The sequence below is a fragment of the Mirounga leonina genome, unplaced genomic scaffold (genome assembly GCF_011800145.1).
Source record: "Mirounga leonina isolate KUSES-001 unplaced genomic scaffold, KU_Mleo_1.0 Mir_125, whole genome shotgun sequence".
Classification (NCBI taxonomy): domain Eukaryota; kingdom Metazoa; phylum Chordata; class Mammalia; order Carnivora; family Phocidae; genus Mirounga; species Mirounga leonina.
The window spans coordinates 12,428,498-12,454,695 of record NW_023270305.1 but is presented as its reverse complement, the minus strand read 5'-3'; the positions used below and the strand labels follow the sequence as shown (position 1 = coordinate 12,454,695).

Below are 26,198 nucleotides of genomic sequence, written 5' to 3'. Positions count from 1 at the left end.
AACAGTGATTTGTAGAACAGTGATTTGTAGAACAGTGATTTGTAGAAGAGACGCACCCAGAGGTAGAGAGTGTGCAATGCAGATTCCTGGGCCTCAGCAGGCAGGTGGGACCCAAGAGTCTCCCATGCTTCACCTGGTCCCCTGGGAATGCCAACGCACTTGGCTCAGAAGCACTGAGCTGGAGAAATAGCAACTGAGTAGTAAGCCCTGAAGGGCTGTGTTGAAACCAGTGACTTAGAAAACCATCCCGGTTGTCCCTGGACAGGCTCTGAGGGGCTGCAGGGAAGAAGGACCCCTGAGGAACACCTAAGAAGCACAGCAGGAGAGAAGGGGATGGGGTCCCCAAGGAGAAGGAGCCATGGCTGGTTTCTGCAGCTTGAGAAGCTGCAGAAAGTTTCACTCTCAAGATCTGAGTCATTCTGAATTGAGAGGCAGGAAGTTCTGGAATCCTAAGAGCTTGCTCTCTTCCATGGGGCAAAGACTGATGTTTTTGTGTGATTGGGGATCTCCCTGCATATTTCCACATGCTGGGTTTATGTGATGGTTCTGTTTCCGGAATTCTAAAAATCTTCTGTCTCCAAATTATGTGCTCATCTTCCTGTACATTTGTTCTAGAGTTCATTCAAAGACAGTTCCAGAAAGTCAGCATCTATGCATTCAATGCAGCTGGTATTGCTCAGAGGTAACAAGACCAGAGCAGGCACCGTGGAGCCCTGTGGTCATTCTGCTTACTCCCATGAACGTATAATTATTTCTTGCCTTTTTTTTCATTTAACATTGGTCATCAGAAATTGGCTTAAATGTTCTTTACCATCCAGAGTCCATATATTAAAACGTCTGTAAAAGCTCAGTGTTGTGTGTGTGAAAGCCCACAACCAAGTTTGCCAGATCAAGTTTTATTCCCTTGTAGGGGCCTTTGCTGACCTACCCTTTTCTCTATCAGGGTCAGTCTGTGCTTCCTCTCTTTCCAGTAGCTTCTTTGTCCCCGCCAGAGTTGAGCTCTTGAGGTCTTTTTTTTTTTTCCTACTGTCAAGGACCCAGCATGGGGCCCCACCATTCACTGAGACATCAGCGGGGTTGAGTTTTTTAACAACTGAGCCACCCAGGCGCCCCGCGGGGTTGAGTTTTTTAAAAAAGGATCTGAAGCCAAACATGATTAAATGTTTTAAAATAGAGTTCTTTAAGTAAAATTGGAATTATTTGGCCTGGAGAAAAAGACCAATGTGACTAAGTAATGGGGTCACATCAATAAGGAAACACCGAAGGAAACACAAGAGGAAACACCGAATGCTGTGACCAGATGTTTTCTATCTCTATAGCAAAGACTCTGGAGGAGGTGGGGGAAGCTTTTGATTGAGTTCTGTGGTTCTTAAGCATCTGGGCTAACAAGACCCTTTTGAGAATCTGTGAGAGCAATGGACTTGCTCCTCCAGAAAAGTGTGAAACATTTGCCCCTAATTTTAGGGGTTCACTGACTCCCCCTATCCTAGTCCCCAGACTTCAAGTGAATAATCCCTGGGTCAGTATAAAATGTTAGGTGTGAGATGTTCATTCCTGTGTCTCCTCCTACAGAGAGATAGACTGGATGACCTCCTCTGGTCTTCATTACCCTCCCCCAGTGACATGGGCCTTCTTTCCATCGTGCGTGGGTTTATCAAGATATCGTGTCCTTATGTTCAATGAGTATCAGTAACATTTTCCTTTTAGCCCCAAGGCCTGTGACTGACATAAACATCTGCTTGCTCATGTCTTTGTCCTCAGAGTTCATTACTGTGCAGTAAAAAAGCTTAAGGAAATTTTCACGTGAATCCTCAGGAATCAGAAAGGAAGAAGGCATTGTTCTAGCCCAGGTTTCCTGACCTCGGGTCTATTGACACTTGGGGCTGGGTATTTATTGTGGGGAGTGCTGTGTGCATTGTGGAATGTTCAGCAGCATCCCTGGCCTCCACTCACAGATGCCCCTGCCTTGGGGGCTTGCTGTGTCCCGGGCAGGGAGAAGCATCAGAAGGTATGGTGGGGGTGTCCCCTGGAAAAGAGGCATATATTCTCCAGCCAGGATGCTTTTTCTTCTGAGTCTTCCCGTGGCTGGGTCTTTTTTGCTGTTCACATCTCAGCTTCAGTGCTTGTGCTTCAGGGACACCTGTCCTAACCACCAACCAGCCCCTGAGTGGCACGCAGCGACATGTTCCTCACTTGCACATGCATGGTGTGGCCGGGGGGTGGCTGATCTGGGCTGGGTTCAGCTGGGTTGGGCTCCAGGTGTAGCTTGGGTTTTACGGGGCCCCCACGGGTCCCTCGTTCTGTATCACTGCACGTCTCGGTGCATATTGTTCTCATGGCAACAGCGGAAGAGGACGTGCGGGCATATCTCAACATTCACTCATGTCATACGTGCTGACATCCATTTGGGCCAAAGCAGATCCCACGGTCAGAGTCAGCAGGAGGGAAGAGTCTCAGTGAGGCAGTGGCAAGGGTGTGGCCATATGACACTTGTCCAGGGGAGTGAAGAATGGGGGCCAGCCGTCTCCCTCACCTTCTGATCTAAAGCAGCTACCGTCACTTTATCATCTTTATTCCCTGCTGAGCTCTGATACTCTTGTTGTTGAATTATGTTTCTTTTGTATCTACTGTTACCAGAACATCCACTGACAGCAGGGACTTTTTCTGCCCTATTCACTGCTACATGTCAAGCAGCTCCCTGGCACGGGGTGGGCATTCACTAAATCTTGAATGAATGAATGAATGAATGAATGAATGAATGAATGAATAGTTCTGTTTGGGGGATGGGGGTGGTAGTGTTGGAGCTGGGTCTTGGGATCGTAACCATAACAGGTATGTGCTGGGTGTTTGACCTGGGTTACGTCGGAGGATCATCACTTATGGCCCTCCACAGGCTAGAGCAAAGGCAGGATGTTCTGGTTAGAGCTGTAGAGCCCTGACATAGAACATCTTCTTAGAGGATTGGAGAGAGGTCCAGCCAGGTAGATGAAACGAGTGACACTAGAACCCAGTTGTCAGGACTGCCATGTTCCACACCTGTAGGGGAGCCATCAGGTCAGAGTCTGCAGAGTGGTGCCCCTGGGGTTGTGCAGTGCACAACCTGAGAAGCCATTCTGGCAACGCAGCAGATCATGAGGGACCTCATGTAACATGTCAGGTTGGCTGGGTGCCTATTCTAGAAGTTGTCTTTGTTTTGGATGAGGGTGGACATGGAATGTCTTTTAGCAGAGACATGCCCAAGCTATAAAACAAGTTGGAAGCTTCTAGAGGTCCTCTTGTTTTGAGGCACATGGTGGAAACTTGACAGATGCCGAGCTTGGAAGGACAGCTCAGTGGTACCCTGAAGCTTGAATCTTGAATTGTGCTGAGTAGGGTTGTATTTACTGGAGACCCCAGACATCTCTTGGCACAGAGATGCTAGAGTTAGCTGCAGGGTAGCATGAGAGAGCCCCCCCGTTGTCTGCAGACCTCCCCACCTGTGTAGATGCTTCAGGTCCTTTCTGGGTTCTGTGCTCCCCATGGGCCCCCAGTGCCTTGGACTTCACCCAGCCTCTGCTGAGCCTTGTCACAACTCAGCTAAGTAACGTAGGGAAAGTCTTGGACTCATGCTCAGGTACTGTGCTTGCTGGTTGGGGGCGAGGCCAGCAGTGGACCTGCCCCCCAGGCCGTACAGGTCTGGCCAGGCTGCCTTCTGATGTTCAGTGCCCTGGGTTGGGGGCAGGTTTTTATTAGCGCCTTGAAACTCGAACCCTGTGCTTGTAGCGGGTACAAAAGAGGAAAGAGATCTGAGCTCCAGTGTGAGCACTGTCAGGAGATCACAGCCTTGTAGCCTCGTGTCTCCGGATTCAAGTCTCTTCCACAAAGTGAGAATACGAACTTCACTTGTTGTGACAAGTAAGCAGGACAGTGAACGTGGAGGCTCTGAGCAAACTCTGTTGCGGTAGCGTCGGTAGGCACCAATTTCCCAGAGTCACTCAGGACGTGTCCCCTGGGAGCTGGCTTTCTCGTGAAGTAAACAGTAAACGGACAAACAAGAAAAGGATGGGGGAATGCGAAGTGCAGAGACTTCTCTGCAGGGTCTTAAACAGGAAAATGTTACAGAGAGTGAGGGGGGTGCTCAGGGCAGGCCTCTGGGAGGAGGGGATATAGCAGGGACCTGACTGATGCGGACCAGCTGCAGTCTGCAGTGAGCTCCGGAGGGGGGTGCCCCTGGGCACCGTGTGGGGCGGCTGCAGGCTCTGGCCAGGCTTCCTGGGGTTGGGGAGGCTGGTTGCCAGCAGAGATGCTGCTCCCTTGCTCCTTCCTGCCCCGCGGCTCCTTGGAGACTTTTGTTTGTTTGTTTTTTCCAAAACATCTAAGTTTGTTTTAATGCACAGAGGCTCCGACGTGGTCTTCCCCTGACACAGAGCATCCCGGGGTCTCTGAGGGCGGCTGACAAGGACGTTGACATCCCAGAGTGACTTTCTCTCTCTGGGTTTCTTCTCCCCAGTTCTGGAGTGTTCTGGAATCCCCAGGCCGGACTGAGCCTATGGGGGAGGGGTCGGCCTAGGCAGGGGAGGCACCAGCCCTCCTCCGATGGGGTGACTTCTTTTTTAAAGCCCTGCTTCGAGCGGTCCCGTGTCCCCGTGGACTGTTAGAAATGTACAGGGTACTGTGATTCATCAGATTCCAAGGGGAAGGGTTTTGTAAAGGAATTTTCTCACGGCTGTGTGTCTGAGCTGGGTTATTACAAACACTTCATCCGGCTGTCATGGGTTAGATGAAGCTGTCGTCTGAATGGTTACCCACTTGGGAGATTCATTCATTCTCCTCATTATTTTAAAAATCTCGTGTTTAAAAAAAAAACAACAACAGTTCTTTTGCAGTGAGACTGCTGCCCAGTCTCTCTCACTGGAGAGAGGCGGCCACTGGGGTACGAAGAGGTGACTTTGGTGGCACCCCAGAGCAGGGCTTCTCAGGCTCATTGTGGGGGGGAGTCACGCTGAGACTGAAGCCTGGTGTGGGGCATCCAGGGGAACAGGCTCACGGTGGCACCACGGCCCCCCACCTGAGCCCCCCAAGGAGCCAGGGGCCACGCATCAGGGCTCCTGCTGGCCTTCGGAGCTGCTTCCCCAGGGCAGGTGTCCTGTGTGCGAACCCTGCCGTTGGAGCGCGCCCCCCAGGCGGTCACTGTGGACAGTGGTGGAGAGGAGAAGCCTTCCTGCCATGCTGCCGTGCTCGGGGGTCGCTGAGTGCAGTGTCCGAGCCAGTCTTTGTTTCTGAGACCCGCGTCGTCGTGAAGCTGTGCGACACCTCCCTGACCCAGTGTGACTGCCACCCATCCGGCCTCTGTGCTCTTTGCAGGCTCAGCCTTATCCTCTGGATGTTTCCTGCAGGGGACGGTCTCCCCAGCTGTCCTGGCCTGCACAGTCCCCAGCAAAGTGACCGAGCCTCGTTCCTCTGTTCAGAGGCTGGGGTGGGAAAGAGTTGGGGTGCAGCGGAGGCGATACTGACTTGAGGGCTGGGTCCCAGGGAGATCATGAGGCTGGGAGGTCAGGTCTGGGATGGTTTCTGGTCTGCTCCTCTGCTGACCAGAGGCTGAAGGGGTCGGGGTGAGGGGCGAGTTGTGACGTGGTTGCACTACCTCAGGGGGGTCTGGGGAGCACGGGGGAGGGGAAGGAGGCAGGGGCCCGCGGAGGGAAATGGGGGGGCTGAGCGGGGCTCTTGGGGAGGAGGAGGGGCCTGCCGGGTGGGCCAGGTGTAGCTGGGGTGGGGGGGGACAGGGAAGGCAGCCCTGGAGGGAGAAGAGAGACCCTCCCCCCCTACCCTGGGTGGGGGGAGCCCCAGGAACGTACTCCAGGACAGCAGAGCTCAGGGCGCAGCATGAAGTCACCCATTTGTCCCAGTCACATGAGAGACACAGTCCAGACTCTCGCCAGGGTTCACATTGTCCCTGGGTCTACAGTTCTTAACCTGTAGCGGGAAGCAGGACTCACGGATGTGTTTTAGAGAAACGACAGCCTCCCTGCTTACCCCACCGTGTCCTCCCTGGACCTGGGCCGTGTCCCGCCTGCGGTGGCCCTGGGGGCAGGGACAGCGTCTCAGTCACCGTGGACTCCTCGGTGCCGACACCGTGCTGGGCTCGCCGTGCAAGGAGTGAAACTCGTTTTTTTCACGTATCGAGGAGCACAGCCATTCTGCAAAGTGAGACATGTTTATAAATGTGAAACGGGGAATGTCTGAATTTTAAGAGCTTAGAGGTACGGCTGTTATGTATGCCGCTGTGCATACCTGTAGATGTACCGCTTTCTTTCGGAATATAAATGTGAACAGCTCCCACAAGAGGGCAGGTATCTGGGTGGCAGTTTGAGTTTTCAAAATGTCCCATATCCTTTCTGGGGGGAGGTGGGGTTACCATATGTAAGTAGGCCAGGGGTGTTTGCAGGATGGGGCCCTGCGTCATGGAATAGAAGAGATGAGCGTGGGAGCAACCCTGTCCCCTGGTTCTGAGCCCTCGCTCTATCTCCGTTCCTTCTCCTGTAAAATCGGAACAACACGGCCGGTCTTGAGTGGATTAAACAAGATGAGGCAGGTCAAGCATGTGCCTGTGTCCAGGACCTAAGGTGATGTGAGGTGATATCCCAGGCAAGGAACTAAGGCTGGGAGGAGGGGCCACATAGTGGGGTTGGGGTTGGCCGGGAGCATTGGAGACCACTGCCCACCCCCCCATCACCTGAGCCCCCCCAGGGGTGGAGCCGGCCAGGCGACCATCACCCAGGTGGCCGTGTTGCTGTGTGTTTTGCATGTTGAGAGCCTCTCCCATGAGCAGAGCAACTCCTCGCTCCCAAACCTGCCTCCCCGCTAGTGGACCCTGGCTTCCTGGATGGAGGTCTCCTTGGCTTAGCAGCATCGCCCGGTCAGATTTGTGCCCTGGACTTGGAGGCGGAGAGTCACCTGTAGGGCCCTGGCTAATCCTCCCGCCGCTTGCTGCCTGGCACAGGGGGATTGCTGAGCTCCTTCCAAGCTGTGGAGCTATGGCTGCGTGGAACAGAGGGGTTGGGCAGGAACAGAGCAACAGCAACCCTGAGGACCCTTTCTTTAGTCGAGGCAAGTTTAGAGAATTAAGGGAGCTCTGAGAATCCCACAGCCTGGGGCTCCTAGGAGAATTCTCTAGAAAGGAATAAGCTCTCTGGGAGGCAGAGGGAGAATTCCCTGGCATGGGAGGGACTTGCAGGACCCACATGAGTCTCTAGCATGTGGCCCAGTAGTGGCCATTTGGCTCCACGTCCCTGCACACGTGAGCTGAGAGCGCAGGTCAGGAAGGGGTGGGCAACGCCCTCTGTAATTTGGGGTGCTCAGGGAACAGGAGGCAGTGTGACCGACCCATCCTTGCCTTCCCTCCAGCCTTTCCGAGGGGTCCTCTCCAGGCCCAACCTTCACCCTCTGAGGTGAGGGGTCAGGACTGCAGGGACTTTGGAGAGGAGTTAGCTCTCAGTTCACAGATGGTGAAGGAGGGGCTCAGAGAAATTACTAATCTACCAGGTTGCCCATCCAGTGAGGGGCAGCGCCACAGGCCAGGCCGCCTCCTGTACCTGTTTTCTGCACCTCCAAGTAGAAGGCAAAAGGGGAGCTTATTTTGAAATAGGCATAGTTCAAGGAAGGGAGTGCTGCCCCATAGAAATGGTCTCCAGGTGCAAGCCGAACCTGAATCCTCTTCTCCTCGGAGAACCACTTTTGGTGGAGGTTGGTCTGAAGCTTTCCCACTGTAGCTGCTCTCTGACTGCAGAGCAGAGGTGGTTTTCTTAGGCGGGCAGCCTGGTGGATCATGACAGCAGTAAGCCTGACAGAGTCTTAGCACTGTACGCTTTACAGAGTCTGTTCCGTCCACCCCGCCAGGTGGTCAGGCAGGGCCTGTTGTGGGGTAAGGAGACCCCTGAGCGTGAAGCTCTGTCCCTGGCCCGGTGTGGCAGCCCAGGCTGGTTGTGGCCAGGGCCAGAGATGGGCCTGTGGCCCCAGGGCAGCTTGCCTTGTCGGGAGCCTCTGGTTGGGAGTCGTGGACACTGGTAGGTATGGGGCCCAGACATGCGACTCCTCAATGTGCAGCTATTCCCTTGACCTCCAGGACCCAGAGCCCCATAAGGCCAGAGACCCTCGGCCTTGGTGACTGCTGTATCTGGACCCCGCATGAGCTTTGGCAAAGTGCAACTGCTCAATGAGGATGCGTGAGGTACACCCTGACCTTGTCGACTAGCTTCCTATACCATGAACTTGGGGCCGGGCAGATTTCCAAGGCTATACAGTCCCCAAAGGGAGGTGGCCTCTGGGCTGGTAGAAGTTCCTGGACCTCAGGCCAAGACTGGCTTTCAGACTCAGCGTGGTCTGTGTGATTTGCTTTGACTCGACATAAATTGGCAGCTCTTTGGACTATCAGGTACTTAATAAGGGGCCTGAGGCCATGCGGATACTCACTGCTCAGGTGGGAATGGCCTATCATGCCCAAGCAGAAGTGCAAGAGATGTCCCATGGGATTTTGAAGTCGCCCACTTGCCGCATGAATGGTGTAGGCAGTCAGGGCTACCCAGACCCGAGAACACAATGAGGTTAGTTGCTGGAACCAGCCATCAGAGGAGCTTGTGAAATCTGCATTCGATGACCAGTATCAAGACACACCTCACCTACTAACAAATTCATTATTCAGCGGGCCTTTGCTGAGCGCCCAGGCCTGCAGGAACTTTCTGCTGGGGGTGGTGGGTCAGCATTGATCAGCCCTGATCACACAGAATTAGAGAAGAATATGGTGTAACTGAGAGTCCCCAGAAAATTCACGTCAGAGTTAACCTCTCTTATTGTCTATTAAACCATCTTGTTCGAATATCTAAAATTGACTTCCCTGCATTTTTCACCTATTCAGAAAACATTATACTTTTCTAGGAGAACATTTTCTTTCTGTAGGTCTAGAAATGAAGAACTCTTCTGCCTCCCTACCCACATCTCAACTACAAACTTCTGCCTAAACCACACCCTTCAGAGGAGGGGTCTGGCCTCCCCTGGTGGGACCTCAGGGAACCAAGGTGGGGAGGGTGTGAGCTGGCCTCCGGGAATGGGAGGGGCCAGGCCTGGAAATGGGCCTCATAGGAACTGGAGAAGCGGGAGAAGCTAGAACCTGGTCCAGCCCCAAATGGGACCCAGTCAGGGTCAAAGACTGTGGCCATTAGCAACAAGCACCAGGAAATCAGATGTGGTTTGGATGTTCGGGTCCATATCCAAGGTCACCTGTGGCAGGAGGCGGTCAGGTCTGTGGTCCCAGCAGCCTGTGGAAGCCAGCTGGGGACTATAGACAGCTAGGGGAGCCTCCAGGAGGCTAAGGATGGAGGAACAGACTCTCAGTGCCCAAGAAGGCCTTTGTGCCACTGTCCCGAGCTTGCAAAACAGATGTCTGGTCCCCACAGCTGCCCTTTCCCCTTCCCGTAGCTTCCTCGTGGGACCTGGGTACTGGTACTGGCAGGTGAGTTGGCTGAGGGGGTGCGTGTGAATCCCTGCAGCACCACGTGTAAGGCGGTGTGATGACTCGGGTCAGCGCAGGACTGCTGCATGGCCCCTGGGACCTTCCACACAACCTGCAGCTTTCATGCGCTCCTGGCTAGTGGGTCTGGGATTTGTACGCTCTCCTGCCCCGCTCATCAGCACAGCAGCTAAGGGTAACTAATAGGTCCTCAGTAAGTGGTGGTTGAACAAATGAGTGAGTGAGTGAATGAATGAATGAATGAATGAATTGGGTAGCAGAGGGACTGCTCAGGCCACACAGGTGGACGGGATTGGCCAGTTTAGCTGTGGTGTGAAGCAAGCGGGGAGAACAGCCCCTCAACTCAACCAGCCTTCCAGGCGCGGGCCTCACCCTCCTGTGGTAAGTGGGGCAGGATCTGCTCCAGGGACCTAAATACCCCATCGAGGGCAGAGGCTCGCCGGGGCCCTCCCTGGACACCATGCAGCCCGGGGTTTGATTTTCGTTACCGCCTTGTGCCCCCCTTCTCCGTCCCTCCTCCTGAGCACGTGCCTTCCTCATTGTCCTTTTCTCTCCTCCTCGGGGCACAGATCCTGGCCAACGTCTTTCTCTACCTGTGCACCATCACCGTGGGCATCATGTCCTACTACATGGCGGACCGCAAGCACCGCAAGGCCTTCCTGGAGGCCCGCCAGTCGCTGGAGGTGAAGATGAACCTGGAAGAGCAGAGCCAGCAGCAGGTGAGGCTCTTTCAGGGTGGCCCCAGGGCAGTCTGGGCCCCGGGCCGGGGGCCGTGGCTAGAGAGGGGCTGGGGGTGTGGGGGCCAGTGCGGCAGCCCCCCCGGGTTTGGAGTTCACTGCCAGGGTCAGGTGTTGGCTGTCTGCTGGGCCTCTCGCCCTCAGAGGGTTCCTCCTGACTTCAGGGAGCTTCTCTCGCCGGAAACTCCCTCCTCTCTCTTCCTCTGTGCTTGACCTAAACCTCCCCTCCTTCTGTTTTGTTTTGTTTCCCCCTATAATTTAAAACTTTTTAAAGAACTACGCTGATCCAAGCAGTCACCAGTAACTCCCTGTGTTCCTCTCTCAGGCTAGAAAGTTCTGTGTGTTTATTTTGAATGCTTTTTCCCCGCGGGCATCACTTCAGGTCCACCCTCCTCTGCCCACCTTTCTGGTTCTGCGGCCCACTGGCCCTGCGCACCTGCCACGGGCCCGGCGCTGGGTCTCTGCAGCCGCGGTGGGCCCAGCCGTAGCGGGGGCCTTCCCGGTGAGGACCCCCAGCCCGCTCCCCTCCACCCAAGGTGCTAAGTTTCCTTCACGCTCGGGGCAGGTTCCTACTTCCTTCATGCTCGGGGCAGGTTCCTACTTCCTTCATGCTCGGGGCAGGTTCCTACTTCCTTCTCCTTCTAAGTCATTGATGAAGAAGTAAAACCAGCCCAAACCCCGGGGACCCCGCTGTTTACATTTTTCCACGGACAGAAGCGCGTACTGTCCCTGCTGTTTACTGGCTTTATTCCAGCCCGATCCACCCGGTTCTCATGTGATTCAGTCTTTTAAATAGTTTCTGGTTTGGATTCATCTCAAATGCCTTTCAAAGGTCTGTAGAAATTACATCTGCCAACTTCCTGTTATCCATAGGTTTATTTCCCCCTAACAAACAAACTCAATAGGTTGAAAATACAGGATTCTCTGTGCTGGGAACCATGTCATTTTGGGTTCAGGTGCTGCTCTTGGCTCTGGATTCACTGAAATTGCTGTTTTCACAGACCCACTCAGGTGGACAGAGCCATAGTTTTTGGGGGCCACTCTAGAAGGCCTGCCAAGGAGCCCCATTGGCAGGCCTCACCTTCTCTAGACGGTGCTCTTCAAAGGGTCACACTGAGTCATTTGCTGAGTCCTGAGGATGTGTTTTCTCTGTTTACCAAGGAGAGCTAGAAGCTTCTGAGCTGGGCCTTGGACCCAGCTTCTTCAGAAAGCAGGTTTTAGAAGGGGAAACTCCCCAGCCTCCGTTGCCACAAAGGGCCAAGTTCAAGCTTAGCGGCTCATTGTATTTGTCTCCTTTTCCCCATCCCTGTATCCCGTGGTTACCCAGGAGCTGCTCCTGCTTGAATGTATGTAAAGAATCCCACTTTACTCGCTTTATAGAGTCTCTTGAAAGGTGTTCTTCAGTTTCTGTTTTTTTATGCTGTCTTGTTTCTCTTTGCATCTTACGTCTCCCACTGTGGAGGCATCCCTCTGGGTTCTCTACGTTAAAAAATGCCTGTGTCCCTGCTCAGCTAGGTCAGGAGTTCTTTTTTCTCTAGTATTTGTGCAGTTTTCAGCATCCCTGTCAACCTTGTCTGTCTCACAGCATATAATTGGCATAACCCAGGACATCTTCTGTCACATCGACAGTGCTTGGGGTAGGGGCCTCCTGGAGTGGTGGGGAAGGTCCTGCGTCTCCCCTGGATCTCTTATTCTCTGCATAGATAATTTAGACAAGCTGCCCACCTCTCCCAGCCTCGCCTTCCTCGTCTGCAAAGCAGGAGTACTGAACTTGGCTTGTGGGGTTCCCTGCAGGTAGAAACACAGGCGGAAGGGCTTCGTAGACTGTAGAGCTTGGACATGCTGATGATCAGGCTGCGTGCACGGGCCACGCAGGGCTTGGGCATTTTCTGATGCCCCCTCGGGGCAGGGTCAGCATGGGGAGCCCCCATCCTGGCGGAGAGGGCCCCTGCGGTATGCTCCAGGACGCCCGTGTGCTACGTCACCGCCAGGGGGCGCTGCACCCGGTCTGGGGCACCCTGCGGCTCCACCGTGGGGCCTGCCCAGGGCCGCAGCAGCAGAGCGGACTGGCTCCAGGGGCGAGAGGTCCAGGGAGGCAGAAGGGAGGTGCTGGGGGCAGGAGAGGCACAAATGTACATCCCCGGGCCGAGCTGGGGCGCCGCAGGTGCCTGTAAATACCCATCACGTGGAATGCATTTGTCTCGCCCAGCTCTAGCCGGAGTGTGACCTTGGGACAGCATCTTCACCTCTTTGGGCCTCACTCAGTTTCCCTATGTGTAAAGTGCACCTGAGAATAAAACCTTTGGCGAAAATGGGATAATTTGAGTGAATCCCTTTGGAAAGGAGAAAAGCCCTGTTACCAACAGGAGGGGCGGAATTCTGCAGCCCACCAGCACCACTGTGCCCTGCAGTTTGCTCGTGTTTTCCTTAGGACTCTGGTGACTGTGTGCGTGAGGGGGATCTGCTTGCATTTTTACTTTCTCCCCATGTCCTTGGCAGGTTTGGGCATCGTGGTTGTGCTGGACTTAGGAACTAATTTGAGAAGTGTTTCCTTTTTCTAACCCGGGAGAGCTTGAAGAACACACAGGTTCTTTACAGGATTAGAAGGACTCCCTAATGAGGCCCTAGGGCTCAGGAGTTTTCTTTATGAGATTCAGTTTCCTTCACAAGTACAAGGTTTTTGGTTTTTTGGTTTTTTTGTATAAGTTATAGAACGTTTTTGTTTTTTCAGGAACTTATCCATTTCATATAAATGTCACATTTTTTACATGTTTATCCTCTTCTTGTTTGTGGGATTTGTGGCAATATTCCTTTTTATTTTTCTTTTTTTAAAGATTTTTATTTATTTATTTGACAGAGAGAGACACAGCGAGAGAGGGAACACAAGCTGGGGGAGTGGGAGAGGGAGAAGCAGGCTTCCCGCCGAGCAGGGAGCCCGATGCAGGGCTCGATCCCAGGACTCTGAGATCACGACCTGAGCTGAAGGCAGATGCTTAATGACTGAGCCACCCAGGCGCCCCAGCAATGTTCCTTTTTCATTACTGGTATTGGTAGTTTGTGCCTTCTGTTTATTTGTCCTTAATCTGTCTTGCTGAGGTTTATTAAAGTTTGAGCCTTTTCAGTGAGCCACCTTTTTGTTGCTCTCTTTGTACACTTCCATAATTTGTTGTTTTTGACTTTGATTTTCTTTTACTTTCTTCAGGGTTAACATCATGTTCTTTTTTTACCTTCTCGAGATGGAATTTAGCTAACTAATTTTAGCATTTTTCTTTTCTAAAACATGCACCCGATGCTATGGATTTCCCTCATCACTTGCTTTTTGCTTTCTTCTATAAATTTTGATATGTCCTAATTTCCATCGAGTTATCTTTGATCCACAGGTTGAGTGTACATTAATTAATTTGCAAACATCCAGGGAATTTTTAAGGTCATCTTTTCATTATTGATTTTTAGTTTACTTCTGTAGTCGGAGAACATACTCTGTACGACTTCAGTCCTTTGAAATTTGTCGGAACTTGATTTTTGACCTTGCATTTTTTAATGATTCTGATGCACTTAAGGACAACATGTATTTTGCAAAATGCATCAAAATATCTTTCTTTTTTTTTTTTTAAAGATTTTATTTATTTATTTGACAGAGAGAGACATAGTGAGAGCAGGAACAAGCAGGGGGAGTGGGAGAGGGAGAAGCAGGCTTCCCGCCAAGCAGGGAGCCCGATGCGGGGCTCGATCCCAGGACCCTGGGATCATGACCTGAGCCGAAGGCAGACGCTTAACGACTGAGCCACCCAGGCGCCCCCCCCCTTTTTTTTTTAAAGATTTTATTTATTTACATCAAAATATCTTTCAACAATGAAATAATGTCGATACGTGTCGATCATGATGCATTTGCATCTACCCCAAGTCAGTACTTTTACCTTTTCGGTCACAGTGCAGGACCTCACAGTGCTCAATTCCCTCTCCCCCAGACTTTCGGGCGATTGTAATGTACGTTAACACGTATTTGAAGACCCGTAAGACGGTATGTTTGCAGTCTTCCGCAGCGAATAGCCAGTGCGTACACTTGCTCCCGTCTGCCCTCTCCGATGCTCGCTATCCCTTCATTTCTGTGCTTCCATCTTCTTGAAGAATTCCCTTTAGTGTCACTTTTCATGAAGGTCTGTTGGTGGTAAGTTCTCTCCATTTCTAATTGCCTGGAAATATGTTTATTGTGCTTTCAGTTTTGAAGTTCACGTGTTGTCGGAGGGAGAATTCTAGGTTGACTCTGCTTTACTCTGAGCCCTTTGAAGGCGTCTCCTGAGATCCTGTGGCTTCTACTATTTTTGTTGAAATTCCAGCTGTCAGACATACTGCTGCTCCTTCTAAAGAAATGAGTAGTTTTTCCTCTGGTTGCTTTTATAGTTTGTCTTTGGTGTCCACGGTTTCATAATGATGTGCGTAGCACTTTTCTTTGCAGTTACTCTGCAAAGAGTTTGTGGGATTTTGGCAATCCCTGGTATCTGCCTGGTATCTGAAGAGCTCTTTGAATTGATGGTTTGATGTCTTTCATCAGTTTTGAAATTTTCAGCCAGTATCCTTCTGCTTCATTCCATCCTTCCCTTCCAGGACTCTACTTGTCCTTATTAGACATTTTTACCATGTTCCATAAATCTGTTTTTGTTGTTTTTTTTTTTTCCTGAATCTCCCCCGCCTTTTTTTTTTTTTTTTTTTTTTTTTCTGGGCTTCAGACTGGATATTTTTACTGACCTAACTTCCATGTTACTAATCCTCTTACCTGCTTTGTTAAATCAGTGCTTGAGTTCATCTGTGGAATCCTTAATTTCACCATTTTTTCACTTCTAGAATTTCCACTTGATTTAAAAACAAAACAAAACAGATTCCAGTACTCTGGTTAAGTTCTCCATGTTGTCATCTATTCTTTGGAACATATGAAACATTTTAAAGGCTCTGACAGCTGCAGTATCTGATGTATCAATGGGTCTGCTTTTCCCTATTGACTTTTGGTTTTTCTCTATTGACTTTTGCCATCTCATGATATCCTGGCCTTTTTAAAAAAAAAATGCTGGATAAATTAAAGGCTGAATGTCGTGTACGGAGAATAGTAGCAGCTCTGGTGGATGTGTGTCTCCAGAGAGGATTTACTTCTCTTCAGTTCACCTTGATCCACTGTGGGGTCGAGAAGATTTAGGGCTGGGTTTTAGTCTGAGAGCTGGTTTCTCTTGTGCCTCCTCTTAGGAAATAGTCCTTCAGGGGTTTTAACTCAAAGGCTGGTCCCCTGCTTGAGGGACCCTGAATTCCCAGCACTAGGAGACTGCCCACACTCCCCTTCGATTTTAGCCTCTCCGCTGTCACTTTCTGCTTGAGTTCTTGGTCTCTCTCGCCTCCTGTAGCTTGGGGGTCGGCAGACACGTCGAGGGGGTGTGTGGAGAGAAAGGTTCTCTCCTCTCTAGGACCTCACCCCTCTGCTCTGCCTTGGAATCCTTGCTCACCGATCTTTGTCTCTCCGGCCCCTTGAAAGCGTATAGCCTTGCTCTCTGGCCGGCCTCTGAACCCTGGCCTCAAGGGCAAAACATGGCCGAGTGTGTCGGGCTCACTGAAATGTGTTTCCCTGCCCTCAGAGACCTTGTCCCTTCTCGTCCTAGCTCCCTGCGTGGTTTCCCATGGTCCTCAGATAGGGGCAGACCTTATCCAGCGTTTATGGTTGGTCCTGGCTGAAGTGTTGGTCTGGTGCAAATCTCCTCTATAATAGCAAGAAGCAGAGGTTGGACATTATCTTCAATGTCTTGAAGTTAATTTTTAAGTAGCTTACAGTGTACGTGGTATAAAATTATGAAGGTGTGAAAAGGTTATACCGTGGAAAGTAAGGTTCCCTGCATGGCCGTCCACTTGGCCGCCCCTCAGACCGCCACTGTCATGTCTTGGGACACTTTCAGGATTCCAGTTACTTCCAAATCTGGGACACAGACTTTGCACACGTATGCAGGTAGTATACCCTCTCTTCTGCCCCAGATCTTTCACCTGCTGTCTTTGAGACGGCTCTAAGGTGACATGATACCGCCTCATCCTTTGTTAACGACTGTACTGTATTCCGCGATCGAGAAGTAACGTTGCTTTAACTGGGCTCCTAAGTGTATGGTTCAGTGTCATTCAGTTCACGGTATCGTGTGCAACCTTCACCACTGTTCATTTCCAGGATTTTTTCATCATCTCAGACTGAAACTCTGTGGCCACGAAACACTAGCCCCCCATTCTCCTTTCCTCTGGCCCTGGCCGCCACCACCCTACGTTCTATCGCTGAGTTTCCCTTTCCTTGGAACCTCGTGTCAGTGGAATCACGTCCTTCTGCAGCTGGCTTCTTGTGCTTTGCACAATGTCTTCGGAGTTCACCTGTGGTGCAGCACGTGGCGGGACTTCCTTTTCAAGGTGCAATAATACTCCATTGCCTGCATTTGTGGATGCACACTTGGGTTGTGTCCACCTCCCAGCTGTGGTGAATCGTGCTGCTGTGAACACGGGTAGACAGGGACCTGTTTGACTCTCTGCTCTCGATTCTTCGGGGTATGTACGCAGATGTAGAATTGCTGGGTCATGTGGTAGGTCTAGGTAGTAGTTCTCATTTTTTGAGAAACCACGCACATACATTGTTGAGAAATATTACCGCATCATCTCTCGTAGAGGTGCAAAGAGTCTATACGCCTCCCGGCAATGAACGAGAATGCACTTAGGCAGTTAAATTCCCTTGTTTACTGAGAAAATGCTTCTTTGATATGGAACCCTGCTGCCCCTCTAAAAATGCCTGTTTGGAGACCCCAGGGGCGGGGCGGAGGTCCCACAGAGGTAGTGGCATCCTGTGAGCTCTTTCCTGCTGCTTACTCGTTTGGCTCAAGTCACAGCCAGGTAGGCTGAGGCTTGGGAGAGGTTTTCTTGTTTGTATTGTTTAGCACACGTTGTACGGTATTTGGTAAACGCAGACAAGTATCAAGAAAAAAATACCGATAGAGGATTATTCCTGCCAGTCTTTTTTTGTTCTTCTTCGGTGTTTTGAGAGTGTCCTCACAATGTTATCCTGATTATAGAAGTAACACCTATTCTCATAGATAGCTGTTAAGAATAGCAGCTAAGAAGCAGATCTTTGAGTCTGGACGCCTGCGTCATGTGGTGACTGTGGGGGCCGAATGTAGAGGGTGTTTTGCCCGGTGCCTGCGCCTACAAGGCGAGGCGCCTGGGCTGTCTCCTGTCGGACTGTTGTTGTTGGATAAAAGTCTGAAGATAGGGAGAAGTCTAGAAGAGACCACCCAAACCTCCATCCTTTGGGTGTTTCTTTTAAAAATAATTTTAAAAACGACATCATGATAAATTGTGTTCTCAGCTAAAGAAGGTTTTAGAACCTTCCATGTTTGCTTTTTTTCCCTTTTTTCCTTTTATGGAGGTGAAATTCTTATAACGTCGAGTTAACCATATGAAAGGGTGCCACCGAGTACCTTCCCGATGCTGTGCAGGCAACCACCTCTAGTTCCAAAACGTGTTCATCACTCCAAAAAAAACCCCATACCCAAGCCTGATCTTTAAAACCACACAGAAAGGCACTGGGTGAGCGTTGGGTCAGCCCCGAGCAGCAGGTGCCTTTCCTTGCCAGTGAGGACCGAGGCCGGAGATCCTTGCACACACCCACCGTCCTGTGCGCGCGCCTCTCCCTGGGACCGACTCCTGGGTCTGAAGCCTGCACCAGAGGCAAGTCCTGCTGGTGAGCTTGGACCTGGGATTTGCATCCATTGCTTCCTCCAGCATTTTCTGGGCAACAGTGAGACCCGGCTTTCCCACCTCCTCACCGTGTGATGTTGGCACTCTGCCTGACTGGTCTTCAGTTCAGTTTTCTGCAAAAGTGAGATTAAAGATAATGCTATTGTCATGGAGTTGTCCGGAAATCATTTGAAGTAAGAACACTGAGATGAGTCTAAATAACGTGAAGCCCTTTCGTGGCTCCTGCCCTGGGGACACTGGCTGGAGGAAGGGCCACAGGTAGGATGAGACCCAGCTTGCTCCCTCCCTGGGCAGTGGGGCAGACTTGACATCCCGGGAAGGCCGGCTGAGTGCAGAGGAGGAGGAGAGGTCAGCAGTCCCATTTGGCTGTCCTCCTGTGAGGACTTCTGGTGAGAACAAAAATGAGATCGTAGACGGGAAAATGCTAGAAAGGGCTGCAGAAAGTCCTCGAAGCTGGTTTGGTCGTGGCTCCCGTGTGAGGAGTTGTCTGAGGTCAGTGCCCCTGTGGCCACCCACAGTGTTTAAATGTCTTTGTAAAAAATTCCCAATTCAAAAAATGCTCAGTATATCCTCTGCAGAGGACGCTTCATTTCAGAGTTTAGTTATATCACGGTTCGTGTCTCACTTTGTATTTTGTCGGCGTGTATTTATCTTGTTTCCAAGCTGCCTGGGGAGGAAGTGACGTGTGCGCCGAGGGGAGGGCCTGCCCTGGCGGCTGGGCGGCCTCCAGTGGGACGGGGGTCTCCTCTCCGGGCCTCCTCCCCTTCCTCAGACGGGCTGAAGGGATCCCATCCCGGGTCCTCTGCTTCTGTTTTCCTTGCGCCTGTCACCTGGGAGGTTGTACTCTCCTTCGCCAAGATGACCAACATCCTGCTGATAAAGGCAGGCGACTCCCGACAGGTGGGCCGCCAGCCCTCGTCCCCTGGGAAGGTGCAAGGCAGCCCCGGGCCTTGGCGCTCAGGCTTCCGCTTTGGCTTGGGCACCGAGGTGGGCTTGTCTGCGTGGTGAAGAGAAGTGGGATGGAGGTCTCAGATTCCGGTCACCTGGCTGCAGCAGCTTCCCTGACTCCAGTCTCCTGCCCACAGGCCCAACCACTCTGAGGGCCTCGGGGAGCTGAGGCTTGGGGACAGTGGCCCTGGCGGGCACGGGGCACTTTGGTTCTGCTGAGCGCCTGTCTCACTTTGTAGGCAGTCCCCGGCATCTGCCTGTGATATGGGGCCATCAGGGGGGACTTGGGGCCTCTCTCCAGCCTCCCCAGCTCCAGGGGCTTGTTAGGGTAGAGCAGGGAGCCCAGAGGTCTGGAGAACTGGCGTCGTTTTTCTTTATTCGCATGTGGCCATACTCCAGGGTGTAGTTGGGGACCTCGAGGGTTGCTAAGTGCCCCAACTGCGGCCTGGCAACAGCGGGCCGACGGGAAATCCGCGCAGCACATACCTGTCACCAGGTACAAACGACAGAATTCTGAGCTGCTCTGGATCTCACACTCAGAATTAACTTCCCAGGGAGGGGGCCGTGGTTGAAGGAGGACGCCGGGGGGGATGGAGGGATGAAAGGCTGTGGCAGAGGCCAGTGCTTCCTTTAAACTGCATTCTATTAGACGGGCTGGCCTGTCCTTTTTCAGGGAAGAGAGGGCTGCCCCCAGTCCCCGTCAGAGGTGAGGAGGGAGAGCCGACGGCTGACTGTGCAGAGTTGATTCTAGGTCAGAGAAGCATCCGAAGGCCTCAGTGAGGGCCAGGTCCTCTTTGTCTGGGTGGTTTTCCATGTAGCTCCTGGGGGGATGTGCAGGACAGAAGAGCCCCTTCTCTCTGCCTTTCCTTCTACTTAAACCCAATACCCAGGGTCACCATGACCGGGGGATGATGTTTCTTCTTCATGCTGGAGTCTTTCCCCAGGTGGGTGGCCTTCTGCCCTTGAGGTCTTGGAAGGAAGAACCATCCATTACCATGAGAGTCACAGACTTCTCCCCTGGGAGCCCCAGAACTTGGGACTCGGGAGTGCTGTCCTTTCATAAGGTCAGCTGTTCCTTGTCTTCTTGAGTGGCCCTCCTCGCTGACTTCTGCCCACGCCTTTGGCCCCGAGGGTGAGGCAGAGAGTAATCTCACCCCTGCACCCTGTTCTCACGAGAGGTTGGTGGGGGAGAGGAAAGTCACACAGCCTTCACACAGAGAGACAGACACACAGACACAGAGCGAGAAAGACACACACACAGAGACCAGCTACGTCTTGCCCTGGGGTCGGGCTTCTGGTGTCCATCCTTAAAGTGTCCGCTCTTGTCCTGGCAACAGTGAGATCGGGGCTGGGGACCTGCCTCCTGGGGAGCCACGGGGGGAGGGGAGGCAGGTGTGGAGTGGGACAAACATGGCCCCACTGAGCCGTGGCGGCTCTGCGTCTTGCTCCTCGAGTGGGGGCCTGGGGCCAGGCTCTTGCACCGTCAGCACCTGGTGTGGGTGGGACAGGCCCGTCGTCCACTAGACAGCCACAGAGGGCCCCGCTCCCCGACACGGGCCTCGAAATCTTCTTGCTACCTTAACGTCCTCATGGACCCACTCGCCAGTGTATCTGATATTTTTAAGTTGTATTTTAGCCTCGAGCGCATCTTGGTTTGAGAAAAGCCAGAAGGCTAATTTCCCGTGGCGTGAAGCAGGGATTCGTGCTTCTGTGGGTTCCAGCCCCCACCTCCTGGATTTCACAAAATGTTCCTCATTCGAGCGTTTCAGGATTTAGCAGAACCAAGCCACGTTTTAGATAACGCAGGTGATGAGCCCACAGAGGACAGGTTGTTCCAGAGCCTTGGAGGGCTCCTGGCGGTGGGAGGGCGTCTGCTGCATCAGGTAGCCCCAGGCGCTGGTGGTGGTGACAGGACTGTGTCTGGGCTGTGTGGCTTCCGAGCTGCGGCCCTCCTGGGCCCTGGGGGGTCAGAGCCACATCCCCCCCGCAGCATGTGTACCCCCGGTTTTAGCGACTGCTGTCCCTGACCAGTGTGGCCGGGATTGTGGAGCGTCCCGCCCTCTCTCTGGCCAGAGGACTGACGTTTGGTTTCGTCAGGGGGTAGTTTATCAGACGGTTACTTCGTGTGGAGCCCTGGGCTGCGTTTTTACTGGATTATCTCCTTGAATCATCTCCGAAAACCCAGCGGAGAAGAGTTGGCGCGCCCCCCCACCCCACCCCAGCCGACCTACCCTACTTCTGTTGGGTAGTCTCTGGACCACACCCGGCCTGTGGGGATCTGCTTCCTTTGACCTGTCCGGAGTTTGAAACATTTCTAATACTTAGAAATTTGGACGTTCTCTATAAAAACTTGTATTTCTGACTGCCTTGGAAAACGGAAAGATACAACACAGGGCTCAAGAGGGAGGTGAGGCAGGGAGGTGGTGGGTGTCAGGTCCTGCAGGGCCTTGTAAGGACCATGGCTTTTCCCCGGAGGCATTGGAGGGTGGGAGGTTTTAAAAGATCAGTGTGGCTGCTGGTGGAGAAGAGAGAGCAGTGGAAGCAGGGAGACCAATTCGAAGCAATGCAGTCATTTTCGGGAGAGAGGATAGTGGCTCAGACCAGGATGGAGGTGATGAAAGGAATGATTCCAGGTGTTTTTTGAAGGTAGAGCTAACAGGATTCACTGCTGAGTGGCATGGGAGGGGGGAGAGTGGAGAGTCCACGATGGCTGTTGGGATTTGGGCCGGGAGGCCGTCGAGAGGAGAGGATGGTGAGAGCACAGGTTTGGTGGGGGGTGGAGAGTCTTTCTTACCGACATCCATGAGGAGAGTTGAGGGGACACATCTCATCCTGTGCCCTACCTGTGTGTCTGGCAGGCTTCCTGGGCTGGGCCAGCATTTGCACACTCTGGAGGGGCCCTCCAGCGGTGACGATGGTGGGTCCTGTAGGACAAGGGCCTCAAGCTGGGGAGTCCAGCGAAAGCTGGCAACCAGACGGCTCCTGAGGAACACTTATCACTTCTCCTCAAAGACAGTAGGCGGTGAGGGCAGGGGTGGGTTAGGGAGGGCTGAGTGCAGAGGTGGAGAGGGACACGTGGCAGGTCCTTCCCAGAGCGCCCGGCGCTCATCCCTCGCGTGGGAGGGACTGGGGTCGGGAGCCCAGCCAGAACTGGGGTGGGGCCGAGCAGAGGCCCAGAGAGTAAAGGAAGGTGGGAGCTGCATTTGGGAAAAGCACTGGTGAGATTTACTGCTCCACGGGGAGGAGGCATAGGGGAGCAAACCCAAACCACCAGCGACCCTCACAGGTGGAGAGCTAGTCTGTCGAACCCGCTGGAACCTTCACGCCTGGGGTGGGTTGAGCAGGGGCGGAAGCCCGTGGTTGGGCTCCCACCGCCGACACGGCAGGTCTTGCCCACTGATCACTGATGTGGCCTCGGCATCCTCTAGGCAGCGGCTCTCTGTTACCCTGGGTTGGCCCGTAAGCCGCACTTACTTGCTACAGTGTTCTAGAACTGCTCTGATACGGTAGCCGCTGGTTATATGTGGCCATGTACTTTTAAATTAATAAAAATTTAAAAATTAAGCATTAGCGCGTCTGTCGTACTAGCCACGTCTCCTGTGCCCAGTAGCTACAAGGGGCTCGTGGGACCATCTCGGACAGCGTAGACCACAGAGCGTTTGTTTGATTGCAGGAAGTTCTAACAGTGCTGTTCTAGAGGGCGATGGCTGGTCCCTTGGGCCACCGCTCCTAGTTGACAGCTCATTATCTCGCCAAACCTCTCGGGAGCACCTGCTCTGTGCCAAGCACACTGGGGGAGGGCTGGAGACAACAAACACACGGCCGTCTTCGGGCCCAAAGTGTGGTCTCCTGAGACGGCAGTCCCCTTGGCCTGCACGGTGGCCCCTGTCTCTGGAGACCGTACAGGAGTCCAGGCAAGTGTCCCCTCTCCCCCTGTAGCAGGGTCAGAGTTCTGGGCTGCCCCTGGGTCTGTGTGATTTCTGCACTGTCCCAGATGATACGGCCTGGTGGTGGCCGCCATGCCAAGATTATGAGCCTGCTTCCTTCTCGGAGCTGACAACTTGAGAGACTCTGGGGATGCGGGCTCGGAGTCCGTTTTCACATCGGAGGGGCTTGTTCGAAGAGAGGCCGGCCTTTGAGCTCCCTGGGAATGCCCACAGCCCTTGGCTGAAGACAGCAAAGCACTCCTGCCCCATGAGACCAGGCACTTCCCAGGTGACCTGAGTGCCCTGGCCGTCAGACCTCTCGGGAGTACTGTTTACCTTTGACCTTCCCAACATTTAGCCTGGGGCCTTGCAGAGACGACCAGTGACTGTTCTTAGCGAGGCAGTAACCATGTCTTTGGATGGGGCAGCCCGTGCTGGTCCCCCGTGTAGACGGTGGCTGCCCTCCCCAGGCACATGGCAGCACAGTTCCCCGATTGCACGTGCCGTGGCCCTTTGCCCTCTTCATCAGGGAGAGGCGAGCTGTGTGGGCTCTGACCTCCCAGGGCCGGCGGGCCAGGTCCTCCTGCTCCTCGTTTCCTTCCTTCTGCTGCCTCCTCTGCTCAGCTGGTCAGGCACCTGCTGTGGTCCTTGGACCTTTGTTTTGGCTTTCAAGTGGCCTGGAAGCTCCAAGAATCTGGAGAAATCAGGCCCAGAGCAGATGTGTTTGGGGACAGCTGTGCATCTGCTCACAGCCTGTGATGGGCTGTAGTGATGTGTGTATGTGCGTGTGTGTGTGTACGTACCCACGGGACGTGCAGAGGACACACTCGGGCACGCACGAGGACACGGCATGCAAACAGACTACAGGCTTGCTTCGTGCAGACGCCACCCACCCACCCAGCTACCTGGGCACTGCTGATTTCTCTCTCCATTTTAAGTCTCCCCACCCCCCACCCCCCCGCCGCCGCCCCTTTACAAGGATGTTGTAGAAACTTAGCTTCTCATCAGCCAAGCTCATGTATCCAAATCCCTGCTGGCCACCGCCTGTAACGAACTCCTGAATGCCCCGTCAGGGCCCCCGGGAGCAGTGCGGGCCTCCTGCTTCTGTCTCAGTCCTGAGCCGTACAAAGGCAAGGCCTGGCCTGAGTCAGTGCTGAGGAGAAGGGGGCTTGATTGGTTCCTTCCCAGAGCCTGGTGGAGGCCATGCGGACAGCCTGCCCTGGTCAGGGGCTTACGGCCCACCTGAGCAGTGTGGCAAATACCTGTTTACAAATCCCTGCCCGGGCCTGGGACGCACGCTGCACCCCAGCCAGTCCCCACCCCCGCCCCACCTCTGCACAGCCCCCAGGGCGGGCTTCCGGTGCTTCTCCCTGGGATCTGGGTCGCTTTTTTGCTCTACCCAGAAAGCCTACTAGAAACTTTCAGGGCTTGTTCTTTCCTTTGCCTCATTTGGTTCTTTTCCCAGAGAGGGTCAAGGCCTTGACTAGGTGTGTATTTTTAGGCTAGCCATCAAAGCACTGCAGGGCTGGGAGAGACCACGTGAGGCAGCTTCCCCACCTTCTCCATCTCTCTGCATGGACCCATGTGGCAGGGCCCCAGGCCTCGGCTTGGCGAGTCTGGCAGGTTCCCATCCTGTGGTGGACTCCCTCCTGTCACCTCCTCACCCAGCGTCCAGGACCTGAGCTCACTAGCTCTCAGCGCAGCACATTCTTTGTTTGAACTGCTTTGACTCTTAGAACATTTTTCCTGCTCTAGAAGCCAGTCTGTTCCCCAAAGCCTTCTCTCGCTAGCTTCCTCTCGTGGGAACCTCCGGAGCAAGCGCCATCCCTTTTCCACGTACCCTCAGGCCTGACGGTTGCTCCCATGTCACTGTGGAGGCTGCGCTTCTCTGGGTGCGTTCCCAGCCTCTCAGCCCACCTCTGACGCCTGGCCTCAGGCTCCTGCGCCTTGTGGTCACGCCCCAACGAGGGCCTAGTGAACTGTTGCCTTGAGGAAATCCGTCTTCTCGAATGCTCCTAAAGGGGCGCTTCCCAACTTTAATGTGGTCGCGAGTTACCTGAGGGTATCTGGGCCTCATGAGGAACGGGCCTCAGGTGAGGCTGAGGCTGCCACTCCGAGGGCCAGACTGGGCTGTGGGGCCCGAGGTCCTGAGGGATGGGCTGAGATGTCCCCGGACTCGCCACAGATTTCTGCTCCTCCCCGTAGCGGGGTCAAACGATGCACGTTTCCCCTGTTAACCATACTAGGCCCCTTGTGGGCAGTTGGTGGCCTCACGCTGCGCATATGCCATGGGGGAGGCCTTCTGGGGCCAGCACAGCTGGCCTCTGTCACAGCTTTGGGGTGACTCAGCATCTCCGAGCCCTCACCTTTGGCCCTGTGGGTTACTCAGGGTCCACTGCCAGTCGCTGAGACCGGGCCTCGCAGCGTTGGCCCCTTTCTCCTCCCCTCAGCCTGTGAGGAGGGGGTATGGCGGCTGAGGGAGGTCACTGTGGCCTGCCCAGGGTCTGTCCTAGAGAGCCAGGAGTCTCCCTCAGTAGCACCTCTCTCCTGTCCTCTGCTGACCCATCAGAAGGAATGCCAGTATCTGCCACCAGCCCTGGCCTGCCCTCCCTGAGGCCGAAAGGTGGCCTGGTCTGCTGCTGGGCCACCACGCTGAGGCAGCCACAGAGGTCTCAGCTGGGTCCGCTTCTGCAAGGAGGACCCTCATCAGGAGTAGCTGGATGTCCCAGCTCAACTCCACAAGCACTGGGGGCAGCACAGAAAGGACGTCCGGGTGGGCTCACCCACTGGGAGAGTCCTCACAGGTGTTTCTAGAGCAGCCTCGTTAGGTCCTTCCTAGGGAGGATTTGGGCACTTAATGTTCCTTCACATTTGCAGCAGAACAGCGTCCAGTGTGGATGAGAGAATTGCTGTGTCAGAAGCACATCCTTTGGTGAACAAGGAAGTCCCACCTGTACTTTCGGTCCAAGAGCCCTGGGTTCTAGTTCTGGGTCTGTCGCTAACTCTGAGGAACCTGGGATAAACTAAACCGCTTACCCCCTCCATGCTTTGGTTTGGTCGCCTGCAAAATGGAGGCCGTATTACACATGCATGAAAATAACAGGGCAGGGGAGGAAGTTTTAGCAAAGAAGGGGGACAGTGTGGATCCTGGCCAGTAGCGTCCATTTGCCTGGTGAGTGGCGATACTTGAGAACTAGAGAAAGAAACGAGGCCAGGGTGATGGTTCTGTCACTTGGCTCCTGGAGAAGACCCCTGCCACCTCCCTCTTGTGCTGTGGGGCGGGGGTCCCCTCCTGGCTTCGGACCTGGCCATCAGTCTCCTTCC

The 26,198-nt window shown here is 53.6% G+C and overlaps 1 protein-coding gene across 3 annotated transcripts in view; it reads left to right on the top strand.

Moving 5' to 3' along the window:
• Window positions 1-26,198, top strand: part of ADCY3 (adenylate cyclase 3) — a 76,303-nt gene that overhangs the window by 25,125 nt on the left and 24,980 nt on the right. For all 3 annotated transcript variants that reach the window (XM_035000695.1, XM_035000696.1, XM_035000694.1), the window contains exon 3: window positions 10,072-10,221. In XM_035000695.1, the coding sequence (XP_034856586.1) occupies window positions 10,072-10,221 (150 nt within the window). The remainder of the gene's footprint in view (window positions 1-10,071; window positions 10,222-26,198) is intronic.